General features: G+C 47.5%; 1 protein-coding gene across 3 annotated transcripts; it reads left to right on the top strand.

Moving 5' to 3' along the window:
• The first annotated feature begins 580 nt into the window (after window positions 1-580).
• On the top strand, window positions 581-15925 carry CX3CR1 (C-X3-C motif chemokine receptor 1). Of its 3 annotated transcripts, XM_038772249.1 has the most exons (3): window positions 581-649; window positions 8559-8681; window positions 14496-15925. In XM_038772249.1, the coding sequence occupies exon 3, from the start codon at window positions 14503-14505 to the stop codon at window positions 15568-15570; it is 1068 nt and encodes a 355-aa protein (XP_038628177.1). In that variant the 5' UTR covers window positions 581-649; window positions 8559-8681; window positions 14496-14502; the 3' UTR covers window positions 15571-15925. The 3 variants fall into 3 exon arrangements, with proteins under 3 accessions (XP_038628177.1, XP_038628194.1, XP_038628186.1); XM_038772266.1 differs by lacking the exon at window positions 8559-8681 and having other exon boundaries at window positions 599-649; XM_038772258.1 differs by lacking the exons at window positions 581-649; window positions 8559-8681 and adding an exon at window positions 10104-10182.
• Window positions 15926-16156: the final 231 nt, after the last annotated feature.

Consider the following 16156-nt stretch of genomic DNA (forward strand, 5'->3'; position numbering starts at 1 on the left):
CCTCCTTAGACTATGAGCCTCACGTTGGGCAGGGACTGTGTCTGACCCGATCACCTTGTATCCACCCCAGTGCTTACGTGGCAAGCGTGAGGTGTCACCAGTGTTCGACACATAGTTACAACTTTGCAAATATAACAATAATTATTATTATCACAAGAAGACGAAGCAGCATGACGAAGGGGATAAAGCACAGGCTTGGAAGTCAGAAGGACCTGGCTTCTAATGCCGCCTCAGCTACTTGTCTGCTGTGTAACTTAAGTTTTCTGTGCCACCTCATCTGTAAAACGGGGATTGAGACTGTGAGCTCTGTGCGGGACAGGGACTGTGTCCAGTCTGATTAGCTTGTATCTACCCCAGCAATAAGTCAGCACATAGTACGCTCTCAACAAATTCCATAAATATTAATAATAATAGCAATAATAATAATATCACTGATGGATTAATTTAGCCACTACCAGTTCAGACACACTAGCAACGACACAAGCCACGCCCACTTGTTGCAATAGAAGTAAATTAAGTGTTCGTAGGAAGTTAATGCTCTACTGAGGCCTCACTGGCTAACTACAAGATCATGACAGCACCGAGTCTTCTGGAAGAAGGGGAAATGCTCCTCTCTGGTTCGGACCTCTGACTCACGGAGCCCAGCAAAGTAAGAATAAATATCTCTCCTTTAAATCGTTTAAGAGGGAGGTGGGAGAGGAGAGGGCTAGGAGTCCAGGGAAAGAGGTGAGTTATGGTTTAAAAATCATTCATCGGGCTAATGATAACCGTGGTGTTTGTTAAGCACTTTACTATGTGCCGGACACTGTACTAAGTGCTGGAGTGGATACAAGCAATTTGGATTGGACACAGTCCCTTTCTCATGAGGGGGTCACAGTCTCTTCAAGAGACAGGGTGGGGGGAAAGCTTCCTTTAGACTTCCTGAGGATAGAATTGTGATTGAAGCGTGGCCTGGCAGGTAGAGCGCAGTTCTGGGAGTCATCGGCTGTGTGACTTTGGGATTATCACTTTACTTTTTTGTACCTCAGTTCCAAGACTAGGACCGTGAGCCCCTATATGGACTGGGTTCAAACTGATTAGCTTGTATCTACCCCGATGCTTAGTACAATACTTGGCACACAATAAGTGCTTAACAAATAGCAAATTATTATTCATTAGGATAATGGGGTCTTCTGGAGACAGAGTGGGGGGGAAAGCTGCATTTAGACATCCTGGGGATAAAATATCAATGACAGCGAAGGGTCCGCCCTCTGCCCCTCGGGATGCCGGGCGGGGGTTGCCACCCTGGCATCTCTGTGGCTAGTGGGCACCAAGGGCCCAGGTGGATCAGGCAGCCGAGATGACTGGACTGTGGTGGAAATGAACCAGTGTCTGCCAGACTACCTCACCACCCTTTTATTTCCAGGGTCCAGTTAGAAGAACGGGGGCCTCACCCTTTCTGAGAAACCTCACTCCTGCAGGCTCCAGGAGGTTCTTGACCTGTCTCCCCTCATTTCCCGCAGCCAGCGCTAAGGGATCCGAGCAGTGGGTGTGAAGAGAAGTGGTTCCACTCATTCATTCATTCAGTCGTATTTATTGAGCGCTTACTGGGTGCAAAGCACTGGACTAAACCCTCGGGAGAGCCCACTATAACAATAAGCAGGCTCATTTTGGTTCCATTCAGGCGTCGCTTCCGCCGGCCTCTCTGGGAATGTGTTCCGGTGACTCTGGGAGTCACCTGTTGCTAGGCTCCAGGAAGAGACGCAAACTCCTTCCTGTCGGCTAGGAGCTAGACTGTAAGCTTTTTGAGGGCAGGGATCACGTCTACCATTCCCCTCGCACTGTACTTTGGGTAGGGACTGTCTCAATATGTTGCCAACTTGTACTTCCCAAGCACTTAGTACAGTTCTCTGCACACAGTAAGCGCTCAGTAAATATGACAATGTTGTACAGCTTTCTGCACATAGTCAGTGCTTAATAATTCCATTGATTGACTGGCTGATTGAGCAATTTGTCTTCTCCCCAACTCCAGTTATTGCTCTTGTGCTTCCCACTGAAGTACCCACCTTGTCAATATTGAGCGCTTACTGTGCACAGAGCACTGTACTGAGCGCTCGGGAGAGTACAATAGAGCAGAGTCAGTAGACATGTTGTCCCAGAGTCCAGCAGGAAGTTGCTTGCGCTGCGGCAGTCCCCTCTCAATCAGTTGTATTTATTGAACGCTTTGTGTGGAACACTGTATTAGGTGTTGGGAGAGGTCTATATAGTTGGTAGACACACTCCCTATAAATCCCTAAAATATATAGCAAATTGTCTTAGGGCTAGAAGAAATCGAGCAAGGGTGAGGCTGAAACTATAAGCTCCTTGTGGGCAGGGAATGTGTCTGTTTATTGACCTCTCCCAAGTGCTTAGTACAGTGCTCTGCATCCAGTAAGCGCTCAATAAAGGCGATTGAATAAATGTGATTGAACGAAAATTGCGGGCTCAGAGGAGCCTGCATGGTACTGAGGCTTTGAGTGAAAAATCTGTGACTCTGATTTAGCCAGTCAAGAGACGGCGCTGACAACAGAGCCATCCAGCCCGGAGAAAACGGACAACTCTAACAAACAATATGTTTACCTAAGAGGATGACGGGTATAAACTGGAGCCAGTCCAGGTCAATCAATCAATCAATCGATCAATCGTATTTATTGAGCGCTTACTGTGTGCAGAGCACTGTACTAAGAGCTTGGGAAGTACAAGTTGGCAACATATAGAGACAGTCCCCACCCAACAGTGGGCTCACAGTCTAGAAGGGGGAAACAGAGAACAAAACCAAACATACTAACAAAATAAAATAAATAGAATAGATATGTACAAGTAAAATAAATAGAGTAATAAATATGTACAAACAACAACATAGGTCGACAACACTAGATGGTAAGTTCATTATGTGCAGGGAATGTGTCTGTTATATTGTTCTTTTGTACTCTCCCAAGCTCTTACAGTGCTCTTCACACAGGAAGTGCTCAGTAAAGACGATTGAATAACTGATTAGCTGAGTGGGGTGAGGGAAAGGTAGGAGGCTGGCTGGATCAAGGGAGCTTGAACTGGAGGGATTTAATGAGACCAGAGGAGCCCTGGAGAGAGATTTTCCTTGCCGCTGGGTTGGCAGTCAGTCAATCAAACAGTGCTGTTTTCAAATCATCATCATCACCTTTGACGATACTTGCTGAGCGCTTACTATGTGCAGAGCACTGTACTAAGTACTTGGGAGAGCTTGAAGACCCATTCCCTAACTACCGTGAGCTTAAAGTCTAGAGAGGGAGGCAGACATCAATATGAATAATGTATAACGTATGATTTAAAGATACGTCCCTAAATGCTGCGGGGTTGTACTAAGCTCTTGGGAGAGTCCAGTACAACAGAGTCAGTAGATACTTCCCACAGTGAGCTTACAGTCTAGAGGGGGAGACGGACATTGATATAAATAACTGCTAATATATAGTTTAAAGATATGTACCTAAGTGCTGTGGGGTTGTACTAAGCACTTAGAGTACAATCAATAGAGTCAGTAGGTACATTCCCTGCCCACAGTGAGCTGATATTCTATGGTCCAGGCACTCAGAGAAGATTTGGGGATTCCCAGAGGCAGGGCCCTGTCATCTCCCCCTAGTCCTTTCCTCCTCTGGAATTTTAATGGATTGGGGAATGTTTTTCAGAACTTCTCACCCTGCCCCTCACCAACCATGGGTCCATCTCACTGTTTCCAGGAGGGTAGAATGAGACGGGAAGGATAGGCGCTGGAGGGAGATAAGAGAACAGCAATTCAGCACCCAGTGATTGTGAGGAGGCTGAGATTATCCCAGCGCCCCATCCGGGTTGATTCCAAGGAGGGAGTAGGACGGGAAACGAAGAAAGAGGAAGGACATTGAGGAAGAGTTGCTCTGAGCCTCAAAGGAAAGCACAGTAGTGCTGACAGGGGACTACTGAGGATGTGGGAGATCATTTAAGTGCTTAGTACAGTGCTTTGCATGCAGTAAGTATTCATTAAATACAATTAAGTGCTTAGTACAGTGCTCTGCACACAGTAAGCACTCAATAAATACGATTGAATGAATGACTGAATGAAAGATCATTTCAGAGATATTTTGTGGTTCAGTGGCAGACTGGAGCCCAGGTCTCCCATCTCATAGGCCTGCACTGCTCCCAGCCCATCCAGACCCTTCCCTCTGCTTGAAAACGGAAGGCTTTGGATTTCCAGATTCCTGTTCCTTTCCTGACCCTTCTCCCGTTCATTCAATCGATTTCATTGGGCACTTACTGTGTACAGAGCACTGTACTAAGCACTTGGAAAGTACAATTCAACAATAAAAGAGAGACAATTCCTGCCCACAGAGGCCTTACTCCCATCTTCCCCCAACTCTCCTATTCACCATTTTGTCATCCCCGGGGAGACCCAGAACAAGTGTTTACTTTGCTTGGTGAAAGCTTTGAGGAATCAATCAATCCATCAGTCAATCAGTGGTATTAATAGCGTGCTTACTGAGTGCAGACCACTGTGTTAAGTGCTTGGGAGAGCACAGCAGATAATCCCTCAGGCTTCCCCCCAAATCTCTATCGGCAGAATCTCTGTGCCTAGGAAGTGGCATTAGATTACGGTGAGCACTAAAGGCCGAGAAGCCAGAGCAATTCACTCTGGGCCTCTGGGAGAGCAGCTGATTTCATCTGTCCATCGATCAGTGATATTTACTGAGTGCTTACCGTGTACAGAGCCCTCAGTAAGTAGGCATTTGGGAGAGTCCAATACAACAGGGTTGGTAGATTCGTTCCCTGCCCACAACGGACTTCCCGGATGACAGAAGCAGCAGGGCTTCATGGATAGACCATGGGCCTGGGATTCAGAAGGTCGTGGGTTCTAATCCCGGCTCTGCCTCTGTTGTGCCTCAGTTCCCTCATCTGAAAAGCAGAGATTAAGACCGTAGGACAGGAACTGTATCCAACCCAATTTTCTTGTATCTACCCCAGCACTTTGAGCAGTGCCTGGAACATAGTAAGCACTTAAATACCTAATTATTATTGTTATTATTATTATTATTATTATTATTATTATTATTATTAGAGAACCCATGAGGAAGTGCTGGACCCCAAGGGGTGTGAAGCCCCCTATTACCAGGACAACCATGAGCAGAGACACCAGCTAGGGACAATGCCTTCATGGGCAACTTTTCCCACGGATTTATTTTCCTTCACCTGTCGCAATCCCTGCTGTTTGCCGGGCCTGCACTGAGGCCATTTTCACAACAACCTCCAGGGTACAGCCGGGGGGTCACCAGACAAGTGACCTCGAAAGTGGAGCTGAGCAGTAGTAAAAACGTCAGTTGGGGAGGAGGAGGGAAGGCTGGGAGTCAGAAGGACCTGGGTTCTAATCCTGGCTCCACCACTCTGCTGTGTGACTTTGGGTGAGTTACTTCACTTCTCTGAGCCTCAGTTACCTCATCTGTAAAATGGGGGTTAAGACTGGGAGCCTCATGTGGGACAGGGACCGTGTCCAACCTGTCTAGTTTGTATCTGCCCAGTGCTTAGTACAGTGCCTGGCACATAGTAAATGCTTAATAAATACCATAAAAAAGGCTCTGGCTCAGCTGTGGCTCACCCCGGCTGCTAGAGCCCCAGGCCCAGTAACAGAGGGAACCAGGCCATCATCCCAGCCCACACTGCTCCTTCTCTTCTGAAGCAGGAAGCCCAGCCCCCAACCCTCCTCCTGCTACTCCAAGTGTCATAATAATTATTATTATTATTAGGGTACTTGTTAAGCACTTACTATGTGCTAAGCACTGTTGTACGTGTTGGGGTAGATATAAGCTAATCAGGTTTGACACAGTCCCTGTCCCACATGGGGCTCACACTCATCCCCATTTTAGGGATGAGGAACTGAGGCACAGAGAAGCAAAATGACTTGCCCAAGGTCACACAGCATACATGTAGCAGAGCTGGGATGAGAGTTGAGGTCCTTCTGACACAGGCCTGTGCTATATCCACTAAGCCACGTCTTCTCCCCAGGGGCTCCATATTGGATCCCTGCTCCTCACTCCCAAACTCCCTTGCCCCCAGCCCAAAGCCCAGACATAGACTAGCAGCCTTCTCAGAGATGAATAACTCACACGGGAAGACCACATCCCCAGCTTGCAAACAAGTTATCTCTCTATATGCTCTGAATGACCCTACTCCTTTTTGTGGCTGTTTTTGAGGCCTTCACAGAGAGGTCAGTTCTACCCCTGCCTCCAGAGAAGACATAGGTTTGGTCAAGTGCTTAGTACAGTGTTCTGCACACCATAAGTGCTCAATAAATACGATTGAATGAATGAATGAGGTGGTAGTCTGATCAATGGGGCAATGCCCAGTGTCCAGCATGAGCCTCAGAGAAGAGTAGTGGTATTGTTATATTGTACTCTCCCAAGCACTTAGCGCAGTCGTCTGCACACTGTAAGCACTCTATAAATAAAACTGAATGAATGGTGATGCTGAGTTATTGATCATCCATATTCAATCAAACAATCGTATTTATTGAGCACTTACTGTGTGTAGAGCACTGTATTAAGCTCTTGGGAGCACACAATGTAAGAGTTGGTAGACATGTTCCCTAGTCACAACGAGCTTACAGTCAAGAGGGGAAGACTTAATTTTATATTAATATAAATAAATGAATTAAGGATGTGTACATAAGGTGTACACAATGTAACAGAGTTGGTAGACATGTTCCCTAGTCACAACGAGCTTACAGTCAGGAGGTGAAGACTTAATTTTATATTAATATAAATAAATGAATTAAGGATGTGTACATAAGGTGTACACAATGCTGCAGAGTTGGTAGACATGTTCCCTGCTCACAACGAGCTTACAGTCAAGAGGGGAAGACAATTTTATATTCATATAAATAAATGAATTAAGGATGTACATAAGGGCTGAAGGGGTGATGACTGAGGGGTGAATAAAAGGAGCAAATCCAGGAGCAAAGGAAATGCAGAATGGAGAGAGCGAAGAAATGAGGACTTAGGGAAGGCCTACAGAGGAGATGTGCTTTCAATAAGGCTTTGAAGTGGGGAGAGTGTTTGTCACACGAAGGGGAAGCGCAGGGCGTGGGTGAGAGGTCGGCGGCAAAATAGGAAAGGTCGAGGTGTGGTGAGTAGTTTGGCATTAGCAGAGCAAAATGTGTGTGTGTGTTATACTAGGAGAGTAGCGAGGTGACTGAGCTTCAGAGCCGATGGTAAGGAGTTTCTGTTTGATGCGGAGAAGGATGAGCTGGAGGTTATTGAGGAGTGGGGAAACACAGACTGAACATTTTTTGTAGAAAAGCTACCCGGGCAGCATATTGAAGTAAGGAGAGATAGGAAGCCGGGAGGTCAGCAAGGAGTCTGATGCAGTAATCAAGACGGGAAAGGGTAAATGCTTGGATTAACGTGGTATTCATTTAATTCATTCAGTCGTATTTCTTGAGTGCTAACTGTGTGCAGAGCACTGCACGAAGCCCTTGGGAGAGTTCAATATAACAGACACATTTCCTGCCCACAATGAGCTAAAAGTCTGGACAGGGAAATAGACATTAATACAAATAAATTATAGATATATATTAATAATTATGGTATTTGTTAAGCTCTTACTAGGTGCCAAGCACCGTTCTAAGCGCTGGGATAGATATAAGGTAGTCAGGTTGTCCGGTGTGAGGTTCACAGTCTCAATTCCCATTTTATAGATGTGGTAACTGAAGCACAGAGAAGTTAAATTTATTTATTCAATCGTATTTATTGAGCGCTTACTGTGTGCAGAGCACTATACTAAGATTTGGCCAGTCAAGAGACGGCGCTGACAACAGAGCCATCCAGCCCGGAGAAAACGGACAACTCTAATGAACAGTATGTGTATCTAGGAGGGTGACAGGTATAAACTGGAGCATATACAAAGTCACATAGCTGACAAGTGGCAGAGCCGGGATTAGAACCCACAACCTCTGACTCTCAAGCCCTTAACACTAAGCCATGGCTGGGAGGGGGATGAATAAAGAGAGCAAGTAGCATGAAGTAGAAGGGAGTGGAAGAAGAGGAAAGAAGGGCTTAGGGAAGGCTTCTTGGAAGAAAATTGGGACTGGGGGCCCACGAATGATGCCCCATGAACATCCTTCACCCCCCTTCCTCCCTCCCACCCCATCGAAGCATTTGCTCCTTGAATTGAGAAGGATCTGCTTCTAACTGACCCAGATCTGGTCTTACATTGAGGGCTCATCAGCCAATCAATCAATCGTATTTATTGAGGTCTTATGGTGCCCAGACCTTGGAAGAGGACAATAGAACAAGAGAAAGGGCACATTCCCTGCCCAAAATGAGCTTAAAGTCTACAGGGGGCTCATCAATTAAACCCAACTGCATCTCCTGCCCCTGTAGTCTGCCAAGGCAATCGTGGTTTCCCCATCAGCCTCAAAGTCACTCAAATTAGCCCAAACGCAGGTGATCTGGGTCAAGAAGAAATCAGAACTAGAGGAAACTAGGCACGGGACTTAGAAATGTAATTTATTTTCCCTCTCCTCTCTATTTCCTTTCCTTTAGGCTTTCTTGGGGTCTGGACTTGAGAGAAGGAGCACTATGTCAATCAATCCATCAATCAATAGTATTTATTTGGCACCTACTGTATGAGGAGCACTGTACTTAGAAACTTGGGACAGTAAATTAGTAAGTATGTTTTCTGCCCTCAATGTATCTGTTACTAACGATGGTTTTCCTGTGTTCTGTGGGTGGATGGGTGGGGTTTGGTCAATGCCGTGAGCCCTATGTGGGACACAGATTTTCCTGACCTGATTATCTTGTATCTACCCAGGGTTTTATGCAGTGCTTGGCAAATAGTAAGCACTTAACAAGTACTATTGTTAATTATGGTTCTAAAATTCTTACTGGGGCCCCAGCTCATAACCATCAGTGCCTAATGAGAAGCAGTGTGGCCTAGGGGAAAGAAGAAAGCCTGGGGGGGGTCAGAAGACATGAGTTCTAATCCTGGCTCTGCCTCATATCTGCTGTGTAACCTTGGGCAAATCACTTAACTTCTCTGTGCCATCTGAAAAACGGGGATTAAATCCTACTCCCTCCTACTTAGACTGTGAGTCCCATGTGAGACATTGACTATGTCTAACCTGTATCTACCCCAGAGCTTAGAACAGTGCTTGGCACATAGTAAGAGCTTAATAAGTACCATTATTATCATTTATAGTAGTAATGCATTTATATTAATGTCCGCCTCCCCCTCTAAACTATAAGCTCGTTATAGGCAGGGAATGTGTCTGTTATGTTGTTACACTGTACTCTCCCAAGTGCTTAGTACAATGCTCTGCACACGGTCAGCGCTCAATAAACACTATTCACCGACTAGTAGTAGTAGTAGCACTATTACTGTAGAGGGAGAGGAGAGAGGAGAGGGAAAATAGATTACATTTCTAAGTCCCCTACCTAGTTTCCTTTAGTTCTGATTTCTTCTTGACCCAAATCACCTGCATTTGGGCTAATTTGAGTGACTTTGAGGCTAATGGGAAACCACGATTGCCTTGGTGAACTACAGGGGCAGGAGGTGCAGTTGGGTTTGATTGATGAGCCCCCTATAGACTTTAAACTCGTTTTGGGCAGGGCTACTGGAGAAGCAGCGTGGCTCAGTGGGAAAGAGCCCAGGCTTTGGAGTCAGAGGTCATGGGTTCGAATCCCTGCTCTGCCAACTGTCAGCTGTGTGACTTTGGACAAGTCACTTCACTGGGCCTCAGTTCCCTCATTGGTAAAATGGGGATGAAGACTGTGAGCCCCCCGTGGGACAACCTGATCATCTTGTAACCTCCCCAGCGCTTAGAACAGTGCTTTGCACATAGTAAGCGCTTAATAAATGCCATGATTATTATTATTATTAATGAAGAAATGTTCAGTCTTCTGGTGCTCACCCCATTAGGAACAGACAAGGAGGTGTGGTATGCTGGTAAAACCTACCAAATATCGATGCGGAGGGTGACAGCGGCAGTTAGGCAACTCCGGAGAAGGCAGCAGCTGGATTTTGTATTTCCGTGGTTTCCTCTGGTTACCAAGATTTATGCGGTACTGATGTGTCACTTGCAGCTGGTCAGTCATTTGCACAGGAACCTCAGCTGCCCCAGATTCCCAAGGGAGGCAGAGTACACTGTCTATCCGGGCACAGGAAAAGGTAAAGTGGTCTTGCCAAATCAATCATTTGTATTTATTGAGCGCTTACTGTTTGCAGAGCACTGTACTAAGAGCTTGGGAAGTACAAGTTGGCAACATATAGAGATGGTCCCTACCCAACAGTGGGCTCACAGTCTAGAAGTCAAATGACATTGCCACAGTGAGAAAGAAAATGCCGGCCTCTGGAAAGATTGCTGGTGTGGACTCCCTGCTGCCTCAGGTCTCCCAGGGCGGAGCATTCTTGGTTGGCATCTCACCATTGCCTGGCATTCTGGGAAAAAACAGAGTAGGAGGGTTGGAAAGGAGGGTGAGGCAACTCTTAAAGTCCCAGGTGAAGCAGCATGCCTAGTGGATATCTCCCAAGTGCTTAGTATAGTGCTCTGCACACAGAGGTAATGGGTTCTAATCCCTGCTCCACCACTTGTCAGCTGTGTGACTTTAAGCAAGTCACTTAACTTCTCTGTGCCTCAATTATCCCATCTGTAAAATGGGGATGAAGACTGCGAGCCCCATGTGGGACAACCTGATAACCTTGTATCTACCCCAGCGCTTAGAACAGTGCTTGGCACATAGTAAGCACTTAACAAATGCCATCATTATTAGTAGTAGTAAGCACTCAAATACTATTGATAGTGCTCTGCACACAGTAAGCACTCAATAAATGCAGTTGATTGATTGGATAGTGAAAAGGCCTGGGAATCAGAAGAACCTGGGTTCTAAACCCAGCTCCTCCACTTGTCTGCTGTGTGACCTTGGGCAACTCACTTGACTTCTTGTAAATGACATTTTTTCAAGACAGTGAGCCCCAGGTGGGAGGTGGGCTGGGTCCAATCAGTCAATCAATCAATCAATCAATCGCATTTATTGAGCGCTTACTATGTGCAGAGTACTGTACTAAGCGCTTTGGAAGTACAAATTGGCAACACATAGAGACAGTCCCTACCCAACAGTGGGCTCACAGTCTAAAAGGGGGAGACAGAGAACAGAACCAAACATACCAACAAAATAAAATAAATAGGATAGAAATGTACAAGTAAAATAAATAAATAAATAAATAAATAAATAGAGTAATAAATATGTACAACCATATATACATTTATACAGGTGCTGTGGGGAAGGGAAGGAGGTAAGATGGGGGGATGGAGAGGGGGATGAGGGGGAGAGGAAGGAAGGGGCTCAGTCTGGGAAGGCCTCCTGAAGGAGGTGAGTCCAACCTGATTAGCTTGCATCTACCCCAATTCTTAGCACATAGTAAGCACTTAACAAACACCTAGCCTAGAACAAGAGCACGAGAAGCTGCCTAGCCATGCAGTGTGCCTGCTTCCAGCCCCCAAAACGGAGATCTGGGCTAGAGATTCCCCAGAGTGGTCAAAGACCTGGGGCAAATAGGCTGTGTGGAAGAAAACGTCACAGACTCTGCGCTGTGTTTAAGCAGCTATGTCAGACAAGTTTATTTCTACTAGCACTAATGGTGGCTGAGGGGTAGTTTCTTCTACTAGTCAAGGCCAGCTCAACTTGAAGAAGAAGAATAAAAAGATAGCGTTCGTTAAACGCTTACTATGTGCCAAGCACTGTTCTAATCTCTGGGGGGCGGTATGAGGTAATCAGGTGAGCCCGTGTGGCTGTAAATGTAATCCCCATTTTACAGATGAGGTAACTGAGGTCCAGAGAAGTGAAGTGACTTGCCCAAAGTCACACAGTTGACAAGTGGAAGAGGCAGGATTAGAACCCACGACCTCTGACTCCCAAGCGCGTGCTCTTTCCGCTAAGCCGCGCTGCTTCTGTCTTGAAGCAACACAGAGTTTCTCTACACACAGTTGGTACAGCTTCACATGCAATTGAAGAGCACCATATATTGTATATGCCTTAAGATAAACAGCAGGAAATTCTACTTGGGGAATAATTAGGCCCTGCCTGGTTCTCTCCATTATAGGGATCTGGTGGGCAAACGCAACTGATAAACAGGTCAGGAATCCTGACCTGGCTTCTTCTTGTCTCAAGACCTTGACAAACCAAATTCCCTGAAAAGACAGACAAAATTAAACAAAGGAGAGAGGAGGCTATTAGGCGACTTGGCCAGACAAACTGGAGTCCAAGCCTAAAGGCCCACCACGGTCCATCTGTTGGTATTCTACCACTCCTAGGGACTCTAGTCACAGGAATTACTCCTGTTCACTTTAACAAGGTGGTCGGAAGACAGTCAAACCGGCCTGGAAACAAAACAGCTCAGAGGGAACAGTTGGATGAGAAGGGGCGAATGCAAATTGGCCAATCCCGAGGGACAGGAAATCTGCAGAATGGAACTAATTCCCGGAACAAAAGCTCGATTCCTGAGAACCCGGGAGTTACTATTCTTGGGAGCAGTTCCTGGCCAAGGCTCCTTATGCCTCTCACTCTGCATGGACCCCCAGAGCCTAAGGCCTGGGGTAATTACCCTGTTTCTCCCTTCCTAAGACCCAGTCCCACCTGCGACAGATCATCATCGTCATCATCAATCGTATTTATTGAGCGCTTACTGTGTGCAGAGCACTGTACTAAGCGCTTGGGAAGTACAAGTTGGCAACATATAGAGACAGTCCCTACCCAACATGACCCGGAAGTTGTATCCACTTCTGAGGCATGACTTTCTCATTCTCTGAGATGTCTTAGACTCTCCAGCCCCGGCTTAGCCCTCTGAGCCTTGAGACCCACCCCCTCAGGCTTGGCTAGGATACAATTACTCCCCCACTCTCCACATTGGGTGGGCCGCACCATTCCCCACCTTTAAATCTCTCCTCCTAAAAATCCCACCTCCTACGGCAAGCCTTCCCCGACTGAGCCATATCATCCCTTTGTTCATCCTGGCCCTTGTGAACATCCTCCACAGCACTTGTCATTCAATCAATCAATTTCATTTTTGCAAGGAGGTCAGCAAAGAGGCTAACGCAGTATTGAAGGTGGGTTAAGTGCTGGTACTAAATGTGATAGGAGTTTGGATGGAGAGGAAAGGGAAGATTTTAGGCGCTGTGAAGCAGCATGGCTTAGAGGAAAGAGCACAGCCTTGGAAGTCAGAGGTCGTGGGTTCTAATGCCGCCTCTGCCCCTTGTCAGCTGTGTGACTTTGGAACAGAAGTCACTTAACTTCTCTGTGCCTCAGTTACCTCATCTGTATGTAAAATGGGGATTTTGACAGTGAGCCCCACGTGAGTCAACCTGATTACCATGTAGGTACCCCAGCGCTTAGAATAGTGCTTGGCACATAGTAAGCGCTTTACAAATACCATCATTATTACTACCAATATTATTGCTACTATCAATCAATCAATCAATCGTATTTATTGAGCGCTTACTATGTGCAGAGCACTGTACTAAGCGCTTGGGAAGTACAAATTGGCATCACATAGAGACAGTCCCTACCCAACAGTGGGCTCACAGTCTAAAAGGGGGAGACAGAGAACAGAACCAAACATACCAACAAAATAAAATAAGTAGGATAGAAATGTACAAGTAAAATAAATAAATAAATAAATAGAGTAATAAATATGTACAACCATATATGCATATATACAGGTGCTGTGGGGAAGGGAAGGAGGTAAGATGGGGGGATGGACAGGGGGACGAGGGGGAGAGGAAAGAAGGGGCTCAGTCTGGGAAGGCCTCCTGGAGGAGGTGAGCTCTCAGCAGGGCCTTGAAGGGAGGAAGAGAGCTAGCTTGGCGGATGGGCAGAGGGAGGGCATTCCAGGCCCGGGGGGATGACGTGGGCCGGGGGTCGATGGCGGGACAGGCGAGAGCGAGGTACGGTGAGGAGATTAGTGGTGGAGGAGCGGAGGGTGCGGGCTGGGCAGTAGAAGGAGAGAAGGGAGGTGAGGTAGGAGGGGGGCGAGGGGATGGAGAGCCTTGAAGCCCAGGGTGAGGAGTTTCTGCCTGATGCGCAGATTGATCGGTAGCCATTGGAGGTTTTTGAGGAGGGGAGTAATATGTCCAGAGCGTTTCTGGACAAAGATAATCCGGGCAGCAGCATGAAGTATGGATTGAAGTGGAGAGAGACACGAGGATGGGAGATCAGAGAGAAGGCTAGTGCAGTAGTCCAGACGGGATAGGATGAGAGCTTGAATGAGCAGGGTAGCGGTTTGGATGGAGAGGAAAGGGCGGATCTTGGCAATGTTGCGGAGCTGAGACCGGCAGGTTTTGGTGACGGCTTGGATGTGAGGGGTGAATGAGAGAGCGGAGTCGAGGATGACACCAATATCGCTACTACTACCACCACAACTACTACTATTACTACGACACCTACCCCCTGGCAGAAATGCTCTTGCTTTTCTCTCCCTATCCCAAGCTCCATCATGACCGAGAAAACCCTTGAAATGACCACCGATTTTGACTACGATAATCTGGCCGAGGTGTGCGAACTGGGAGACATCTTGGATTTTGGGAAAGTCTTCCTGCCGGTCCTCTACGCCCTGGTGTTTGCCTTTGGGCTGGTGGGAAACCTACTGGTGGTCTTCGCCCTGACCAACGGAGGCAAGAAGAAGAGCATCACGGACATTTACCTCTTGAACCTGGCTTTCTCCGACCTGCTGTTGGTGATCTCCCTCCCCGTCTGGATCCACTACGTGGTCGGGGACCGGCATCTGGGCAACATCTTGTGCAAAAGCGCCTCGGCCCTCTTTTTCATCGGTCTCTTTGGGGGCATGTTCTTCGTCACCGTCATAAGCATCGACCGCTTCTTGGCGATCGTGCGGGCCGCCGGCTCCATCCACAGCAGAACCGTCCAGCACGGCGTCAGCACCAGCCTCGGCGTCTGGACGGTTGCCATCTTGGCAGCCGTCCCTCAGTTCATGTACACCGAGCAGGTGGGGGGCGAGTGTACGGGCAACTACCCTGAAGTCCTCCAGCACATGTGGCCCATGCTTCGCAACCTGGAGGCCAACCTCTTCGGTTTCCTCTTCCCCTTCCTCATCATGAGCTACTGCTACCTGAGGATCCTCAAGACCTTACTCTTCTGCAAGAACCACAAGAAGGGGAGGGCGGCCAAGCTGATCTTGATGGTAGTGGTTGTGTTCTTCATCTTCTGGACCCCTTACAACGTGCTGGTGTGCCTGGAAACCCTCAATCACTACAACTTCTTTACCAGCTGCACCCTGAAGAGACATCTGCGGTTCGGCTTGAGCGTGACGGAGACGATAGCCCTCGTTCACTGCTGCCTCAACCCCTTCATCTACGCGTTCGCTGGCGAGAAATTCAGGAGGTACCTCTACGTCCTCTATGTGAAATGCCGGGCGGTCTTCTGCGGCCTGGACCCCAGACTCGGGATCCCCCAGGCGGAGGTTTCGTTGAGCAAACGGGAGAGTGTGATGAGCAGCAATTTCACCAGCTTTTCCGTTGACCCCGAGCATTCCAGCCTTTTCTGAGGGGTTTTCCAGACTCCCCTGCCTGGAGTCGGTCCCGGCTCCTCGGGAGACTTGCGGACAGAAGGGGTTGAATTGACTGATCTCTGCACGTTACAAAGTAAAGTGGGATATTTACGGCCTGTGTTTTAGCCTCCAGAGGTAGCCCGTTCTCTTGGACTGGATATTTTCAACTGGACGGGGAATGAACTGAGTCCAGAGTGACTTCTTGGGTTGCCTTTCTGTCTCAAGTGAGGAGGATGTTTTTGAGACCAGGTGGATTGCACGTGAAATGGTCTGTAAGGTCCCCTGAGGGCCAGTGTGGATAGGAGCGGGGACTACTGCTGAGAAGTAGCCTGACTTAATGGGAAGACCACAGGCCTGGGAGTCTGAGGACCTGGGTTCTAAACCCACCTCCTCCACTTGTCTGCTGGATGACCTGGGACAAGTCACCTCACCTCTCTGTGCGTCAGTTACCTTGTCTTAATAATAACGACAACAATAATAATGGTATTTGTTAAGTGCCTACAATGTGCGAAGCACTCTTCTAAGCACTGGAGGGGATACCAGGTGATCAGGTTGTCCCACGGGGGGCTCACAGTCTTAATCC

The sequence above is a fragment of the Tachyglossus aculeatus genome, chromosome 2, assembly GCF_015852505.1.
Source record: "Tachyglossus aculeatus isolate mTacAcu1 chromosome 2, mTacAcu1.pri, whole genome shotgun sequence".
NCBI lineage: Eukaryota > Metazoa > Chordata > Mammalia > Monotremata > Tachyglossidae > Tachyglossus > Tachyglossus aculeatus.

Coding starts and splice junctions, on each gene's coding strand:
- CX3CR1 (XM_038772249.1), top strand. CDS start 14,503: ATGACCGAGAAAACCCTTGAAATGACCACCGATTTTGACTACGATAAT.